Raw genomic sequence first — 20,034 nt, 5'->3', positions numbered from 1 at the left:
GGGTCTCAGATTGACATGACAGTCCCATTCATCAAGGAAAATTCTTTCCTTCCACTGTACATAATAGTAGCAAAAGCTAAGCTAGCAGATTGTTACGGTTTTCTTGGTCATGAATGTTCCCTAGTTTCAATGAGGTGTATGGGTCCATAAAGAAAATTCACCCAGGTGATCCAAGTTTTGAAGCTAAAAATAATACATACAAGATTTATAAGAGAATCTTGAGGGCACAGGCCATACTTCTACAAATACATGTTAAGAGTCCACAGGACTGAGCATATGGTAGAAACCTAAGTAATACTTGAGGAATGAGTTACATTGCTACAGGCAATTCTATCTTCCCAGTGATTAGAAGCTCAGTTTAAAATGGTGCTGTCATAAACCTTTGATACAAAGTGGGTTGTAGGAATGACTATACTCCCACCCCCCCGCATCCTGTAACTATCTCCTACCTTTGTGTGGATATTTATAATGTCCATTGATATAATGAAGCATTATGATATGATCAGATCTACTAAATGGCATTCCTTGATCCAGCAACTATGTCATAAATGTGTTATGTTCCTTAATACCCAATGAACAAAAAAATGCCCCAAATCAAGCCTCCCTTAGAAATTCTTTCAGTTGAAGGGTTATAGTGCTTCATTCTATTAAATATGATATCCTGAGAAATGCAAAGTTGGTTTATAAGAAATATCTTTATAAAATATTTCTGGGAATAGAACTTTTTAAATGCTAAAACTCATTATAGCTGTTAGGGGTCTTAGCATAAAATGGGATCATGAAAATCAAAACTTTAAATTTTAGCTGAGTACTCTCAAGCTATCTTTATTAAATGATTATAATTAGAATACTAATTAGCACCAAACTATATCATCGTGGTGAAGAGTCTACCTCAAATTATGTGTCTGAAAACAAATATGTAAGTAACCTCAAACATTGTTCACAAAAACCTATCTAATAGAGAAATTTTGTCTTATTTCCTGCTATGACAGTATTCTCAATCAAGAAAATATCAGTCAATACCTTTCTTGTACATGGAATACATTTACTTTCAACTTAGTCAGTGAATATGTCAAAGAAGTATTCTCCAATTACCTCCAAAGTGCAAAATAAGTAAAACTTAAAAAAATTAAATAGAGATTATAGAAATGCAACTTTTAGCTTCTGTGGAGATCAAGGAAACGGAAAAAGCAATATCCTGTGAATTTATGCAGTTCTTTGACCAAAGACACATATGGTACCCATATGAAGAGTTGGGTGCCTTAAGAATATGCTAACAACTTATGATTAAAAATAAGGCTGGTAGATAATGTCAACCTACTTCTGAGCCTTTAATGTCTAATAGCTTATAAGTGGTAACATAGGTATTCTTTGTAGACTTGCATGATCAGAATCCATTTCTGTAGCTCAGAAGACTCATGTTTCTGCATAAAGTAGAAATTTCTAGATTGTACTAGATATATGTAAACGTTTATAGTAAATAATCAACTCTTTTAGGGTATAGGATAGATACCCAAATCATTTTAACCTCAAATTAACTTTTCTGCTCATACACACATATTTTTACTTCTAATGGGTGGGGAAAGTAGTATTCCTGAGTGAAAACTACATGCGAGGAAGTACCAGGTTTTTTTTAGCCTTTGTGTTTTTAACTAAATTACAAGTATTATTTATTTACAAGGTATACATAAAAGATATGCTATAAGACAATTTTCACTGAAATAACTTCAGCTCAGAAACATAAGAAGAAGCCAATATAAAAAAGCTCCAAATATAAAATAAAACGAACTTTAAAAATATCACTTTTAAAGTTTCCCTTTAATTTTTCTGATGAAAGAGTTAATATATGCTATTATGCGAAGGTAAACATTTAAAATGAATATATCTGAATTCAAAACTGCACATTTTGTTTTTTTTTCACTCAGGTATTTTAAGCATTTGACAATTTGACCGCAATATTTTTACCAGTCTCGAATTAGTAGTTCTAATTTTACATCCAAGAAGTATATATTTTTCATCTTCTCATTTTTGAATAGTTAGTAAAGTAACAAAGTATTACTTATATTGATATCCTTGATTCTGAACTGATGGATTATTTAGAAAATGGCTGTTCAAATTAGAAAGTGCCAATATCAACAATGGGATCTGTAGAATGCAAATAATTACTTTCAGCAATAAATACTAGATTAACTACAAGACAGAAAGTAAAAGCCACCAGATTATCATTACCCAATATTTATTGAGTATTTCCTACATGTCAGACATTAAACTACCCACTAGGAAACCCAGTGACCAGACACATAATGTTAGCAATGGGGATAATGTTTATATAAGAGATGGTATGAATTCCTTATGTTGGACTTAAATAATGTAAAATCATTTTGTTTGAGGTTGGGGTACAAGGGGTAGGTCCAATGCCATCACTTGAAATAAATATAAACTCACGTTCTTTTTCTCTCTAACCTCCCCAAAGTATGTTTATTCTCTATATAGTTAATTGTGGAGTAAAGAAATTATAAGCATAAATCAGTTTTATAAAGTTAATTACAATAATTTGAACCTAAATTTTTATGATATAGCTTCCTACATTTGAAGAAAGCTACAGAGACTGATGACCGAAAGACCTACTGACATGTAACTGACGGTCCTTTCCATGCTGAGCACCTGGGAAGAGTGTTCTTTGATGCATGCCTACTATTTGTAGCCTGTTACTATTTCTGACCCTGACTCTTGGGTTCATTGCCTTTGCTCAAAAAGAGTCACCCAAGAGTTTAAATTACGTTTGCTAGACATTTTAAAGAAGGTACTGATTATACATTCACAGTTTAGTTAAGGCCATTGCTCTTTTTGATACAGTCAAAAGCATAATACAACAGAAAAGTTGTCTATCATAATATTCTTAACCCATTGTACTGATGTTACGATTACATAAGAACCACTTCTACAGCTCAACTAATCTATGGATATATTTAGTCCTACTCTCAGAGGCTTTTAAAAGAGCAAATCATAATACAAAGTTTGAAATTTGTTAAAATGACACTGATTGTAAATGTCCCAACAGATTGCAAACAAGTGAACTAAAACAGCATAATCAATTTGCCTGAGTCCATATACACCTTAATTATAATGAACAACCTTTTGAATAAAATATTAATAACTTTCTTATTAACAATTTCATCTATTCTACTGCTATTCTTTCAATTACTACTTTGATGTTATTTGGTTTTAAAATAGCACTGACACATTTAAATAAATATTTTCCTTTAAAAAAATGTATGTAATAAACTGTTAACATTTTAACCTTAAAAAAAGAAAAGATCCCTAAGTTCCCTAGAGAGAGAATTTAAGCGATCAAATTAAATTAGGACACCAAGTCAAAATTCAAACTGGCAAAACACTTGGGCAAAAGTATCACAAATCTTCCTGTCTTTGAGATGCAACTAGATGACTACTTTTATATAATCGCCAAAGGAATAATTTCACAAAATATCCAGAAATCTAGATCATAATGAAACAACTAATTAATTTCTGAATGTCGTCTTCCTAAGGGATCACTTTATTTCTTTCACTTGGAACAGTTCACAGGCTTGGCACTTGTTACCTGAGATCTTAAATGCACCCTCTCCCTGCGTCCCTGCCCTATTTGTACTTCTGACAGAAAGCAAAGTCCCTTCCCAAACAAAGCTAGCTTTGTAACAAAGCAAGAAAAGGAAACAAACGCTTCACTTGGCAACTTCCAAGCCCTTGAAGGCGAGAGACAGCCCAGTTCTCCAACTGGGTTGTGATCGCATGAAGACTTATATGATTAAAAATGGTGTTTTAAAAACTTTTCCCTTTACAAAGAATTGTTAGAAGACATTCCTCGCCCCTCATTTGGAACGAAAACAGGTGTGGAGAGGGTCCTGTGAGCATGCATAATTCTCACCATAAGTTCCGCCGAGATGGCAGTTACCGTCACCTGCAAAGTCCCTGCAGCTGCGAGGCGTCCTCGGGAGGCGGAAAGCAAAGAGGGGCACGCGAAGTCCGGCCAAGTTGGGAGCAGATCTCACCCCGGGTGCGGGGCGGGGCAGGGCAGGGGAGGGCTACTCAGACCTCTCCACACCTCACGCTCCCCCCATCACCCTCACCCCTCTCTTATGTCTCCATGTCCTTTCCCACCCCACGGCCCCAAACCCTCCTGCCTCACCCTACGCCCCCAAATCCTCCTCTTCCCTATCTCACATCCCTAAGTCCTCTTCTCCTTCTGTTGTCACCGCCTAAGCCCTCCTCTTCCTCACACTGCCTCCTGGATGCCCTCGAGTAACCTCTCGCCCTCTCAAACTCGCTCTTTCCCCTTCATACAGCTTCCCTCAAAAACCCCTAAATCCCCGCGCGATCGCGGGCTACCGGCCCCTGACACTCACGAGAAGAAGGGATCATCCTCAAAACCGTTGCTCAGCATCCTGAACATTCTGGCTGTACCGCAGGCGGCGGTGGACGCGCACAGGTTGGAAAACGGTGTAACTCGCCGCACCCGCGGCCGGAGAGCCTGCCTGCCCCGCACGGTTCTCACTTCTCTCCTGGCTTCGCGGGCGGTGCCCACCGGGAAAGGCGGTGCGTGACGCAGAGCTCCTTTCCCATTGGGCGCTGGTTTTATTACGTCACAAGGACGAGGCGGGACAATAAGCCGCTGCCATGACAACTGCGATCAACAAGAATGTGGGGTTTCGGCCCTGTGCCAGCCAGGCAACTCTTCTTCAGCCTCCTGGGGGACAAGATAGCTCGTCCTCCCGCCTGCATTAGAGCAAAAATTAGACCGCCCCTGGCGTGACCTTGGGCAAATCGCCCTCCGCCTGCAACCCCAAGTCTCTTTTCAGGAAAGTGGAGATGAGTCAACATTTGAGCTTGATGGAATCCAAAGACCCATTCACCGGCCAAGTTTTGTAACCCACTGGAGAAAATCTTATATCTGAAATATTGGCTGTGGTAGTTGGTCAAAGCTGTGCACAAATAATGAGAAAAAATGTGCAAAAAGTTTCTGAGTACGTTTGGTAAATGGTGCACCAAGTGCTTGAAGGCAGTGGGCTGGATGGGGCCTATCAGAGTTCAACAAACGTATTTGCCTTTCGTAAATCTAAAACTCGAGGCAGCATGTCGCAAAGTGGGACATGCTTAAGTTATATGCACACATAGTATTTAAAAATAAGAAAGCTGCTTTCTTTTTGGTCCTCTTTCCAGTCTTTACTTCAAGGCGCAAGTCTCACTTTAATGCTGGCTGGCATGTCTTCAACACTTCTCCACCATGCCTTAAGCCCACAGAGCAGGACTCAGGCACAAAGCTCGCAGCAAGCAATCCTATCCAACTATATATTTTTTTCTTTTAATTATATGGAGTTGTCTTTTTATGGCAAGTGAAACTGGTTTTAAATTTAAAGCACACATTAATAACTAGTCTTTAAAAATTTAAGTGAAAAGTGAGCTAATTTAAAGAAACAGTACAGGTGGAATTTGAGCACGGGGGGAGGGATATCATGACAGTGGTACTCCTATTATTGAGTTTTGTGAAACACTGTCCTGCGGGCTTACAGGTAACTAGAGGCTGGTGGAGGAGAGATAGAAGAGAGGACATTAAAGAAAGAATGATAATACTGTAAGAAGAGAAAAAGTGCACCTTGCACGTCCATCTTTAAATCATTGGATTCCTCATGCTCTCTGTGAAGATAGAGGGCCTTCTATGTCTCCACAGGGCTTCCTGGGATGGAGCCAGAGAGGTGGCACTCAGCCAACGTGAAGAAGCGTGCAGGGCCTGATTTGGAGGTGGCAGCAGTACTCAGGGGTTATTTTGGGAGCTGGAAATTTAATCCTTTGGACTTTTTACCTCCCCACCTTAGCCAAGTTCTCTGGTGGCCTCTTTTTCTGAGACCGGTGGCATGAGGTAGCGCAAACTTCACAGCCCAAGGGAAGAGAGTATAGGTTCTGCAAGGAAGAGGATATTTTCTTTCCTTCTGGCCTCAGAAGGAAGCTCAGGAAGCATATACATATTAGGAAATTTCTAAATTAGTTTCAAGGCAAAAAAAAATTGTTTTAGAAGATCTTAATTATTTTCTCTTTAAAATAGTACAACCCAAGATGTTCAGGGGGCCACGATTGAAAAGAAAACTTAAATGAGATGGGGTAAGTCATTGGTGATCAGTACAATATTAAAATAGAGTGGAACCTCTTTTCTTAAACTTAATTCTTACTGGAAAACTGTTTCAGAAGTGGTTTGCTCAAAAACTGCATCTCCTTTCTTTGGCACCCGAGAGACGTGTTACTTATCATATAGGAATCATTATGAAAGGGTTGTAGTGTAGGGAATTGAGACCACAGTTTTGTTAGACAACCAGGACATTTTGTCCATGAATGATTTGGTCAAGAATCATATTGCTCAGGAACCGAGACAGTCGAGAACTGAGGTTTGACTGTAGTTCTGGATTACGGTCAAATAAAGCAACTTGTGAGAAAATTTTCCCTGTTGTTCCCATGAGGATTTATCTTAGAATCACATTGTTAAAACATGAAAGCTTTAGTGACACATGTTAATCAGGGAGTTACCTGGATCTTTTAAATGCAGTTTGAGCTTAATGACAAATGCTTTTTAAAAAGTTAGTGGAAGAAATAGAGTTGAAGCTGAAGAGAACTCATCCATCTCAGATCTGATGGGTAAGAAGTGGGAAGTAAAAGAAGGGGTCCATCAGGAGAGGGTAAATACCCACACAGGGAGAGATGCAGAGCAAGACTAAAGGGGAGAGGGTCCTGGACTTGTCTGTAAATGGAATCACAATAGCCAATATCTATTGAAGGGGTTCCAGGCGCTGTTGTAGGCACTTCATGCACATTAATTCATTGAATCTTCAAAAGATTTTTATGGAGTAGGGATGGTTTTTATCCCCGTTTACAGAAGATGCAGCTGAGACACAGAGGGGCTAAGTAAATTGCCAAGGTCCACACAGCTAACAATGGAGCAGGGCTGGGTGCCTGGAGTTCTTCCTAGGGTGGGCTGGTTGTGTGGAATGTGGATAATGGGCCACACTTAGAGATTCAGAAGAAAAGCAGATAATCATTCCTCAAAACCATGCTGAGAAACGAAATAGTATAAAAACTAAAAAGTATAAAATTCAGTAAGAATATATTCAAATAAATTTTATAAGTATTGAGTGCCTAACCTGTGTTAGGCACTGATCTAGACACTGTGGCATTGGTGAACAAAACAAATAAAAATCCCTGTTCCTGTAGTTTATATTCTTGTGAGGATAGAATGAAAATAAAGGACACAGGAAGCAGTAAGTTAAAAGGTAATAGGTGTTAGGGGGAAATCTGACTAGGTTAAGGGGTGTGTGCAATTATAAGTAGGGCATTTATAAGTAGGTCAATTATAAGTAGGCTTCATTAAGGTGAATTTGAACAGACTTACTGGAAGGAAGTGGATATCTATTGAAGAGCATTCCAGGTCAGTGTAAAAGTCCTGAGGTAGAATGTGCTTGGTGTACATAATGTCCAATCTACTCATATGTCCTAAAACTTGTCTTCAGAAGAATGAGATAAGCCAAGTAAAGGGAAATTACTTATTAAGATAGTACCTCCTGCCTAGACCTCCTTGTTCCAGGCATGGCATTAAGTGCTTTACATACCTTTTCTCATTAAATCCTTGTAACAACCTTGTATACTGTAAGATGTTCATTCCATATTACATATGAAAAAACTGAGACCCAGAGAAATTTAGTGATCATTCATTCAGATTCAAAAGTCAGTTCAAATCCAGATTAGTCCTACTCTGTTACATTCTCTCCACCACCAAACTTTGCCTCCCTATAAAACATTAATCATATACTGAACACCTCTATGTACTAGGCACTTTTACAGTTATGAGGTCTGTCCAGAAGGTAATATGAAAAATAGAGACATTTATTAAAGAAGATACCAGATACAAGAAACATTGTACACAGGACAATGACACCTCAGTCCCCTTCAAAGTAGGCACTTTGGGACTTCACACAGTTCTCCCAATCGCCATCAATTGCCCCTTCATATTTTTCTGAATCTCATTAATAGTCTGAAATCTCTTTCCTTTAAAGGTGATTTTAGTTTGGGGGAAAGCCAGAAGCTGTAGGGCACCTATCTGGGCTGTAGGGGGGCTGAGTCAGCTGGGTGATTTGATGTTTCACCAAAAAAATTCTGCATTAGATGTGATGTATGAGCAGACATGTTGTCGTTGATGAAGCTTCCAATCTCCAGTTGCCCATAGTTGTGACCTTCTGAATCATCTGAATAGTTTCTGCGGAGGAACATTCAAGCTTAACACAAAATTTGATGCAGATTCGTTGCTCTACTTACTCAGTCATTTTGAATGCAACAGCCAAAGTACACATGCTCACTCAAGGGTGTCTACCACCACCACTGACTAGTACAGTAAAGTCATCACTGTTCATGCATGTGCATTCCAGCCCACTACACTTGGCTGCCAGGTTACATCGATGCCATGCATACTGTTCTTGTTATATTAACAATGGCTGGACTTTTTCTGGACAGACCTCATATAATCTAATCTATAACCGCATTGTGACTTATGGTTTATTTGGAAGGTCGCTGAACAAATTGAGAGAACAGAAAAAAGCGTGAACCCAAGCCAACCCTACAATTCCATTAAACAACCCTACAATTCCATTAAAAACACCAAGAGTTCAAAATGTCAATGAATCCTCTTTTCTTTCATTCATTAATTTAAATATTTACTAGGGCCCAATTATATCCCAGGCACTCTTGTAGGTATTGAGGACACACAACTCTCTGGCCTCTTGGAGCTTACATTCTAGCAGACAGGTCCTTGACCAGTCAGTTCTGTGATTACCCTTGTTACAGCACATCAGAATTGTCCAAATGCTTTTGAGGACGCTATCTCAAGTGCCCGAGGAGAAATAAACAGTCTCTTGAGTGCTGGATTTTCAGACTTAATTATAGCTCTGCAGAGCCATGGGTGTTAGGCCATTATAAACACCTTTACTTCAGTTAATTTCAACATGTCTATGGTTTCATTGTCCCGATCCCTTTGCCTTAAACTGCACAGAGGTGGTCTGGAAGTGAAACATCACAGCAAATTCACAAGGGGCACCATGGGACATTTAAAATTTTTGAGAGAAACAGAGAAATTTGACATCTGTTAGACATTGTTTAAACTACTAGCTCGACATAGTTCACATATTTCAATATTAGATTGTGCCACATCCTTTAGATGATGTTATATCTTTAGGAAGCTAGGTGTTTAAAAGTTGATATGATGAAAAGGAAGTGCCTGTGAAAATCAATGTGGAACAGAAAACACTGGCGGCCGAGTTCAGTCTGCTTCTCAAGTTTGAGAAGTTGAGCTGTGCCAGACCTGCACACATCCATTAGTGTGATTATTTAAAAATAATATAAAAATATTTTTCACTTATGTGTATTATTTTTTACAAGGCTACTGAGTTTTTAGAACATAAATACTTAAGTTGTCTGGACCTTCCTACATAATAAACAGAACTATTCAGTGTTTCTTTGGTCCTAGGGTCACAATGAAAATATTACTGAGGCACTAACAGTTTGGGGACCCGTGTCCTAATCCCATGATCATTCCTTTTTTCAAATTTATTTTTTAAAGTTGAAGTTGTGTCATGAATCCATTTTCACTAAAAGGTATGAATCATTTTCTTTCTAGTGTTTATCTTTTTCTCACCTAGCTACCTTACCATTCCCCTAACAAGGTTGCACTATGCCCTTAATGAAAGATGGGGAAAGGTGCATAGCAATTAAGTGACTTATCTATAAGAGCATAGGCCCCAGGGTCTTCAAGCTCCTTATCAGGGTTGCCTCTCGTCCATATGGCTTCTTTACTCAACCAGGAACAGGTGTGTCTTTTTCACAATGCCTTCATTAATGGGAAAATTTGTTTAAGAAATATACAAATCAGCAATATGTATGACTGGGGCACTCTTAGGTGCTGCACACTTACTTGTCCCTGTCAGCCCCACTCCCAAGCCTGAATTCTTTCCACTGACAGAAGTGTATGAGTGCCAAATGCCATCCACAAACCACGCACAAAAATGTAATTTTGCTTTCCTGCAAATGAACTTAATTTATATTCTGGGCTCCCATTCTATTGGGAGTGACCCTCCCCCCCCGCCCGGCCCCCACAAGGTGTAGTTGGTTGTTAATCACATTGCATCCGTGAAGGCATCTTTATTCCCCTCACTGGGTGGAGCCAAGGATGCTGAGCATCTCACCATGGGGGGCACAGCCTGGCACAGTGAAGAACTGTCTCGTCCTAAATGCCAACAGCACCTCTCTTCCTTGAGAAGCACACTCTCTAGGGCATGTCTTTCCTCCAGTGAAATAAAAATTCAAAGCAAATTTGATTTCACAGAGGAAATTGCCTAATGTTAAATTCTCCTTTGTGGTACCTGTGACTGAGGTGAGGCAGGAGTTTTGTTCACACCAAACTGTGACCAAGCAGCAGACTTTTCCAGCTGTGTTGACTTTTCCAGCTCATTTTCTTTGTGGATGTGTGTATTCACGTCTGGGAGTTTATTTTGCACAAACTGTAATTGAGTCATACTTCATTTGGAAAGATATCAGAAAATGTTACTTTATGGGGTGTTGGTAATGAGATCTGTCTTTGTGGAAAATGCTCTAGGCAGCCTCTTGGGGACAGAAGCTGAAGCTTCAGTCCCAGGGGGTGGGGTCCAAACATTCAGTGGCAGAGAGGGGCTTAGTAGGAGAGAAGCAGAGGAATGTTCTGTTCTCGTGATGGAAGGCCAGAGACGGTGGAGATGCTAGAAAAACTTGGGGAGGAAGTGAGGACCCACTGTAGGGACAGGGCTGAGCCAAAGATTATATTATTATTAATAAGTATGGGCAAAAAGATTTCTTAGATGTAAATCTTTGAGGCTTGGATACTTTGGAGCATCTTTTTAAAAATAAAGATGTAGATACACGCTCACTTCCATTTGGTAATCATTTCCAATTAAAAAGTGTCTGCCAAGATTTTTACAAACTTTATCCCAACTAATTATCTCAGTAACACTCCATTTTGCAGGTGAGAACCCAGAGATTGAGGGAGGTGGAATGATTTGTTCTCCAGGGTCCTCTAGCTGGTGGCTGGTAGAATAGGACCTGACCATATCAAGGTCATTTCTATCTCCCTGCACCCATAGTGAGCTCTCAAAATGCAAAAGGTCTGCTAGCCTGTGACAGGACCTGACCATATCAAGGTCATTTCTGTCTCCCTACACACAGTGAGCCCTCACAGTGAAAAAGGACTTGAAGGTGTGAAATTACATAAACATGAAGCTGTCATGTCAGGACTGACCAAACCTGGACATAGAATGTTTGGTTTAAATACATGAGGCTTTTTGAGTTTTCCTGAAAAATAATAACAATGTTCTTCGGGGAATAAAAGCAAGGCTATTACTCCAAAGACAAAGAATTTGAGTAACAATGCAAAATACAAATATGTTATACTAACTTTCTTTTAGCAACAAAACTCAAACTTTCCGTAGAGCCCATAATGGAGCCATGTGTAGGTGAAAATCCACAGCTGATTAGTTTTTTAAATTTATTTTGAAACTGAGTTATTATTTAAATATGGTAAAGTCCACTAATCTAAAGTGCACAGTGCAATACATGCTTACAGATGAATAAACTTATGTATACACTGCCCAGTTGAAGATGTAAAGTATTTCCAAGATACCCCAGAAAATTCCCTCAGGCCCCTCCCAGCCAGTCTCTCTCAAAGGTGACCAGTATTCTGAGACTTGCTTGTTTGCTTAAATTATGTCTGCAAAATTCATTCATATTGTTGCAGGTAGTGGTAGTTTATCCTTTTTGATTTCTGTGCAGTATTTTATCGTATGAATTTACCCCAAGTAATTTGCCCATCTACTGTTGATAGATTTTTGGTTTTTTTTTTTTCTTTTAAGATTTAAAGGTCTATGACCATTCTTGTGTGTGTCTTGATTAATTTTTAAAAATCAATCTAACATTCAGTTCTTTTTAAATCTTTATGGCCAGTGAGATTTGAAAAACTTTTTTTTCCGCAGACAATTTCATACAGGGTATATTCTCACTGAGTCAACACTTTGATGTCTGTGACTGTCTATATTTCTTTTATGTATGAAATAGAATAAACACTTTGTTGCTTCTTTAAAAAGAATGATTAACTTTAGAATCATAGAGCCTAAAACAAGTTGAAGAGTAGAAAGCATTAGAAATACTATTGAGGTCATCTGTCTCAGAAACTGTTTGATGTGACTGTAAAGCATTATTTTAAAAGTTATTTTTAAATCTCTGATAAGATTTGGAAAGAATTCAAGCTGTGGGTGGATGTCCCACTTCGAAGGCAACCATTTGAGAAGTCTGTTCAGGGAGTGAGAAGATTATTTTGGAAAACATTAGGAACTTGGAATGCCTTCATCCATTTGTCATATGCTTAGATGCTTTTACTATTTCAAATGGTAGGAGAAATCTGCTTCCATTTTAGAAAAATTATTCTTAATTTCAAGCTTTAATACTATCTTGGGGCATATATTTTGGGTTAACAAAGGGGCAACACGGAGAGAATAATGAGTGGCTTCAAGCTGTCCTTGCTTTCCTTCTAATCCTTTTCTCCCTCAGACCTGGAACCCCCTCAGGCAGCCAAGGCCTAAGGTTGCCCGTTGGTGGGAGGAGGCTACGGTCTGCTGTGTGTTGTTAATAAATAAAAGCTAAAATGTACTACGGTGCTAGGCATGTTGATTCACAATAGTCCCATTACTATTTTATATAAGTAAACGCAGGCTTTAGAGTTATTATTTGTCTGAGGACATACATCTAGGAAATCGAAGAGTTGAGATTGGAAGCCAGGCTGTCTGGTTAGAAATTCTGGCTATTGATCAATACACCTAGTGTGACCCCTGCTGCCCCACTGCACACCGGAGACCACATGTCTACCCTACCTCCTACTGAGGGTGGGGCTTTACGTAGAGCTGGAGTTAAAAACACTAACAGCACACAGGTAATAGAAGTGAGGGGAACGGGATAGGTCAGATGATAAGAATTAATAATAATCAAAATAATATCGGTTTCCCATGTGACAGGCACTGCTCCAAGTGCTTTGCATGTTTTAATTCCCTTAATCCCCCAAACAATCTAATGAGATAGACACCATTAGGATACCCATTTGACAGGAGAGGGAGCTAAAGGTCAGAGAAGAGAAACCTCTTGCTCAAGGTCACACATTCCAGGAGTCTGGCTGAGAACCTGAACCCTTGACCCTGTTTCTGTCTGTACAGCCACTGGCACCTGGCAGGAAGGGTGGGCACTGTTGGGCACTAGAGGAAAAGTGCAAAGGGGGAAGCGCGCAGTTTGGCTCCAAGTGATTGCCCTGCAGAAAGTCATGTTCACTGCTAATGTGGAATTTCACATAAAAACTTCCAATCTTTTAAACTGAGCAATTAAGTTAAAACAAAGTATCAGAGCAGGCCAAACCAAACAAGCTTCTGGGCTGAATCTGGCCCACAGGCTTTGAGGGTGTGATCTGGTTACTGAGAGTGTGAGTTTTCATGGCATGAAAAGATACCCAAGCCCAGCAGCATCCACGTATCAGCTTCTGAATGTAATTCAAAACTGTGTTGAGGGCAAATCCTGTGTTGGGAGAGTTGAGAAGTGCCCTGACTCCGAGCAGAAGGACTTTATGAGTAGACGCTGGTCACTACCTCATTACTGGCTGTCATATCTTAAAATAGGAGGGCCATCAGGCAGTAGTTTCATTTTTGCAGGATATTTCGATTGTGAACTATTTGCTTCCATCTGATTTGCAAGAGTTTAGCACGAGTTTATCTGGTTCTGGGTATTATATTACCTTTGTAATTCTGTTCAACCTTAAAGTGGATCTGAAATCATCTTGCCTGGACTCTAAAATGCTTGCATTCCAATTTTGTATGTACTGAACACTGTCCTCCCTGTATGGTTTTGGAAATATTAATGTATTCAATAAAATATTGAAAGCCTACTTATCCATATAAAAACAACCTATTCAACTTAATGTGACCAGATGCTTCCCAGATTTATTCCCTCTTAATATCTGTCACTTGTTTACTTGTTACTTGTTATTGTCACCAGCCAGCATGCCCAGGAGAGGTTTTAAACAAAAAGTTACCGGGCAACATTTTCAGAATTTTCTTTCTTTTCCTTCACTGTTTCCTTTTCAAATCTTTGTATTTATACTGGCCATGCACTCTTGGTTCTTAGGAAAATATGTTCTAGTGTTATATTAGCTTCTTGAGGCTGTCATAACACTACCAGATGATGGGGGGGGGGACCTTTAACAACAGACCTGTACTCTCTCACAGTCCTGGAGGTTGCAGGCTCCAGGGAATAGTCTTCCAGGCCTCTTCCTAGCTGACAGTCTTTAGTGTTCATTGGCTTGTCCCTATACCCCTCCAGTCTCTGCCTCCATCATTAGTCATCCCATGGCCTTCTCCCCTCTATATCTCAGTACAAACCTCCTTCTCTTATAAGGACACTAGTCCCTGAATGCCCACTCAAATCCAGTATGACCTCATTTTAACTAGATTACATCTGCAGGGATCCTTCCAGTTACAGGTTCCAGGGAGACATGAATTTGGGGTACACGATTTAATGCAGTGCATGCATCTATTAGTAACTTACACGAAACAAATAAAAATAGGTACAGAACAAAATTTTCAAAATTATGAACCAAAATTCAGATGGCAAGCTAGGAAGTGTATAACTTTACAGAGCTTTACACTACGCACTTTGGATATCCACCTTACCCCTTGTAACGTCTTCCAACCTTTCTACTCTCGTTCTCCCCTTTGCCCTATTTTCTTCATTGGTTTGTTGAAATTTCTCTTTCATCTGGTCATATTCCATTAACATGTATAAAACACTTGAGACTTTTCTGGAACAAAGAATGGTAGAAATAAATAAAACAATAAAATAGCCACTGTTAATTTGGTGGTAGCATGGAGATGTTGGCCTCCATTTGGGAACAAACTCATTATGAGGTGCCTTCTAACATGATAAAATGCCAGTGTGGATCTCAGAGTGATGTCTCTAATTGCCTAGACCTTTTTTACATTAGGTATCTGCATGAGTTATAACTCTTTTGTGAAGATAAAAAGGCTGCTGCAAGAAATCGCCACAGTGCTGTGAGGGCTGTCAGACCGGAGGGCATCTCAAATGAGATTAATGATGTCTGCCTTAATATAAGAAAAGATTTAGCATAACCAAGATTATGGATTCTACGGAAACCTGCCAACACTCATTTATTTGGAATAAATATTATTTTTAATTAAAGTCCTAAGGTGGGTTATCCCTGAACTAATGAGATCTACAGTGATTTCCTTTAGGAATTAATTTTCTTTCTTGATTCTCAGTCATTTTAATGATTACAGCTCATTCAATCTCACTCATAGCAGTCAGCTTTATAGGACATGCCGATTGCTAGCTAAAGGCACTAAATAACCCTGTTTGTTTTTACACGGCGCTCTCATTTTCTAATTATATTTGTCATTTAACCCAAATACTTTTATAGATTAGTCTGTCCAACTTACCTGTATTTGGTGAGTTAACTTTATAAAACAAGATCACTCACAAGAGTAAATATATATTCATAGCATAGTGTCATGCAGCCTATCAATGGTGGCAATCACCCAGCTTTCAGTGGAACTCCAATAAACATCAGTGCTTATCAGTGTGTGGTTCAAATAGATTTTTAGTGACTCAATAGTGTTGGTATTCTGGTCACTATTGCTGCGTAACAAAGCACCCAAAACTTTGTGGTATAAAAGAACCCCTTTCTTAGGCTCATAGATTCTATGTGTAAGGAGTTTAGACAGTGAAATGAAGATGGTTTACCTCTTAAGGGCCTCCGCTAGTGGGACTCTGTGGCTGGAGAAGCCTTCAGTCACATGCTGGTTGACTGGAACCTCAGATGGGACTGCCAGCCAGAACATCAACATGCAGACTCTCCACTTTGCCTGGGTTTTCTTACAATAGGGCAGCCCCTGGATAGTTGGTCACCCTATAACGATAGTTTAGGGCTCCCAGGGTAACCCAAGAGAATTAGGCATAAGCTTTTTCTGAACTAGCCTTGGAAGTTATGATGTGCCATTTTTGATTCATTCTGTTGGTTTACAAGCAAGTCACTAAGAATAGCCCAGATTCAAGGATGGGGACATCGACCCTACCTCTCAATGGGAGAAGTATCAAAGAATTTGTAGACATGCAAATCACGGTAGGGAACAAATACTCTACATTTTGTTACTTGTATCTTATATGTTGGAGTTGGAGTTCTTATTTATGTCCTTGTTGGACCCTGGTCCTTCCTGCCAGTTTACTTGGTTCCCAGAAATATAAGCATGCTCCAGGCAAATGTGCCTCTGTTACCAGTTGGGACTTCTGCCCTCATTTCTAGCTATCTGCTTTTCAACCTTTCCTTCTAAAGACAGAGAGAGCCAGAATATGCCTGTCATTTTACCTCAGGTGGTTTCCTGTGGCTTTTCAGGAACAAGAGCAGGCTGAAAAAATTCAAATTTGTTGCTTCACTCACATGAGATCATGCGCTTGGTTAAATCTATCTTTAGTAAATTAAAATACTTGTTGACAGGAAGACTCTGCGGGTGGAGACAGAAATAATTGATCAAGGTTGGTTGACAAATATAGAATTATAGTTGAATTGAGCGTTTTCCATGTGCTTACAATATAAAATCAATAAAAGGTGGGTTTTTTTGTTAAACCTTTAAAGAATACAAAGTTGAATAAAGACATGAAAGCTACTTAAATGGAAGAGTAGGTGATGAGGCATCAGAGTTAAATTGATGATTTGGTGCCTCCTTTCCCCTGGACCCTTACCCCAAGACATTATAACATTATGACATAAAGACAAGCTGAAACATTCATGCCACATCTCTCTAAATGTGATACATTCAGGGTCAGAGAACACACTTAACTGGTTACTATGGGCCCGGGATAGAGAGCTGAGGAGCAACGGTGATTAGGAATTCTCAGGGTCTAAATGCCACTCACTCCACCTGAAATGTTTGCTCATACAGCTATTGTTGCTACTGCTTAACACAACCTCACAAAAAGGGCACTTGTCTAGGAGCCTCTGGAGAGTTGAGAAAGGGACTATGCCACCCAGTAGCATTCCATGAAATTGTTTTCAGAACTAATGAAAATTTGAATGGGTAGATGTGCTAACAGAGGTAGATTTCTTCAGGATTTTACTTTATTTGTAAAGGAAGTATTATCTTATTATTCATAACTATCAGGATGTTTTCTGCTATGACAAGCTGAAATACATTTCCCGATCTCTCTTGCAACAGGGAATAGTCATTTGACTAAGTTCTAGTAAATGAGGTATAGACTTCCAAGTAGACTTTGATTTTAATGTCTGAGTCGTCTTAAAAGGGAGTGCACCCTTCATGGAGCCTGGAATGTGGGCATAATGGCCACAGCTTCAGCAGCCATACTAAACCATGTGGTGGGAGCCATCTACTGAGGATGGTGGAACAAGAGCCTGGGTTCCTGACGTATGAAACCACCACAGCTGCCTTTAACTGACTTCCTCTCAAAAAATAAACATTTTTAAAAATTGAAGCCACTGTTCACTGTTGTGCTGTTGCCATTCATTATAGAAAAAACTAGTTGGTATACTTAATCAATCCTAATAGATACACTGCCCTTGAAGGAAATTTTATCAGCTTCTGTCCTGGCAGTAGACAGATGATGTACTCAAAAGGTTAATGAAAGAATTATATTCAGAGATGTGGACAGGTTTAAGGGAACCGGTCCGGGACTAGTAGTTACAGGAAACTGTTACAGCCTCCAGGTCTGAAGGGGCAGAATGAGGGAGCTGCTACTATAACGTGGTAAGAGATGTATCCTTAGGAGAAGGGCCAGCCTACGAGTTGTGGCCTTCAGAAAACAGTCACACCAGAGATATGGCCCAGCAGGGGGACAGAGACCCAATTCTCTCTCTCTTTCCTTTGCTTTCCTGCTATTGCTTCCTATCAGTTGGACCTAACTAGAAGCAGAGGACAAGGAAAGCTGGATGATGCCGTCGGTAAACGTCAGCCTCCTGGAACACTACAGAGAAAAAAAGAGTGAAGAATGATTATGAAGGGGCGATGGAGAGACCTAGCTACATACAATATACCCTATTTATAAAATGACTTTTTAGCTTTTAAATGATTTGAAGAGATTGATATAATCATTTGGACGAAATCACCTGTTAGAAAGTTTACTTATGTTGCTGTTACTAGTTTACGTGTGAAAGGCATGTACCCTATGGCTCAGCAATTCCATTCTTAGGAATCTACACAGCCATTAAAAAGAGTAAAGCCCCATCCAGAAAGTTATCCAAGGCATATATTCAGGGGAAAAAGTTAATGGCAGACCAATGTGTTTCCATGATCTGAATAGAGAGCCCACGTGTCACTATTTCTACAGAGCTGTATTTACTTAAACACAAGGAAATGCTGGAAGGACAGCGGTCACCTGGCACAGAAGGACAAAAGCAGCAGAATACAAGGGGCAGACATTCCTTTACATTCACAGACTGGTTGCACATGAGTAAATTTATTTTCCTTTTGTGTTTTTAGCATTTTCCAATGAAAGTAAAACCCAAATCACGAAAATATGAAAACCATCACATAAAAAGCTTAATTCTTGATATTTTATTTTGTGTGTTTTTTTAATCAGGTTGCCTGTACTTATACAAGCTTAGAAAATGAACAGATTTAATAAATTGTATGTGACCACTTGCTAGCTGTCATATTGAGATAATTTCTAGAAAATATATACATGAATATTGAAAAAAGTGTCGAAGTAGTTAGCGAAAAGACAATTATTAAATGGTGGCCATTCATATTTAATTTAAAAATTGTACATCTGAACTAGAATCTAATACTAAACCCTCATGGATATTTAAATTATATTGATTTTTTTAACTCCAAAAGTAAAATTACATCTCAAATCCATGCTACCTTTGTTAGTAAAAGAACAATTTTTGTCATAGATTGTGGGAATTCTAACATGGGTTTTTCAAAAAATAAGAGAAAAAGCACAATATTTTTATAACTCAAAGCTTTCTAAGGTCTCTGTAAATGCCTTTCAAAGGGATTTAGAAATTAACTGAACAATCTCTCTTGGGAATTATATTGCACAGTTTCTATAGAAAGATAAAAATACTTAGAAAGTGGAGTGTTGAGTTAAGGACTCCAAATAGAAACCGAGTCTCTGGCATTTTCTAGGCTGTAGCGAATGCTAATCTATTTATCAATCACTTGTCAACTTCTCTTATTAATTATAAAGTGAATTAAAAGTCTCTGAGCACCTTTGCTGAAAACAGCACACGTGATCTTTGAAACGTGGTTGTAAACCACGTGTTTACACGTGTTAATGTAAAAAGTTTTCTTTGAAGGTTCAAGTTTTTTTGACGGAACAACTATTAAGTAACACATGGCTTGGGATGCGAATTATGTTCTACTGTAGGTGTATAAGTTTTGTTTTGGTGAAATATTTTAACATGGAGGTAAGTATATTTATCAGAAATTATAATTTTGGATGACTTTCCACTTTTTACCTCATATAATGAGTTTGCAGCTGATTCAAATACACAGCATTTCAAAAGAAAGTATTTTTTCAAACTATTAATACATGAGTATACTTCTCTAGGTCAGTTAGACTTACTAATTGGAAGAGGAAAGAGAGAAGCTACAATGGGGCTAAATAATCCAGTCACAGAATTTGTTTTTAAAAAATCTACCCAATGTTAATATAGTTATTCAATCCATCGTACTGGTATTTGGAAAACGTTTATTTCTCAAATATATATGTCTTCAATTAGATTTTAAGTTTATGACATAATCTGCGTGGACCATATACAGGTAAATATTGTTATAAATTTTACTTAGGACACGGGATTAGCTGTTCATTTTTAAACGATTCGGAAGGTAGTCTGCACTATACTAGGTGTTTTAC

General features: G+C 38.8%; 1 protein-coding gene across 3 annotated transcripts in view; it reads right to left on the bottom strand.

Annotated features, from left to right (window-relative positions):
* MLF1 (myeloid leukemia factor 1) overlaps positions 1–4,574 on the bottom strand; it is a 33,024-nt gene extending 28,450 nt beyond the window's left edge. For 2 of the 3 annotated variants that reach the window (XM_090272157.1, XM_090272176.1), the window contains exon 1: positions 4,404–4,574. In XM_090272157.1, coding sequence (XP_090128283.1) covers positions 4,404–4,450 — 47 coding nt within the window. In that variant the 5' untranslated portion in view covers positions 4,451–4,574. Of the gene's footprint in view, positions 1–3,925; positions 3,993–4,403 lie in introns of those variants that run through there. The other variant, XM_090272166.1, reaches the window with a different exon arrangement.
* Between the last annotated feature and the right edge of the window lie 15,460 nt (positions 4,575–20,034).

This window comes from Furipterus horrens, unplaced genomic scaffold (genome assembly GCF_987537825.1).
Source record: "Furipterus horrens unplaced genomic scaffold, mFurHor1.1.pri manual_scaffold_1, whole genome shotgun sequence".
Lineage (NCBI taxonomy): Eukaryota > Metazoa > Chordata > Mammalia > Chiroptera > Furipteridae > Furipterus > Furipterus horrens.
The sequence above is the reverse complement of the archived record's forward strand: the minus strand, read 5'-3'. Positions and strand labels throughout refer to the sequence as shown.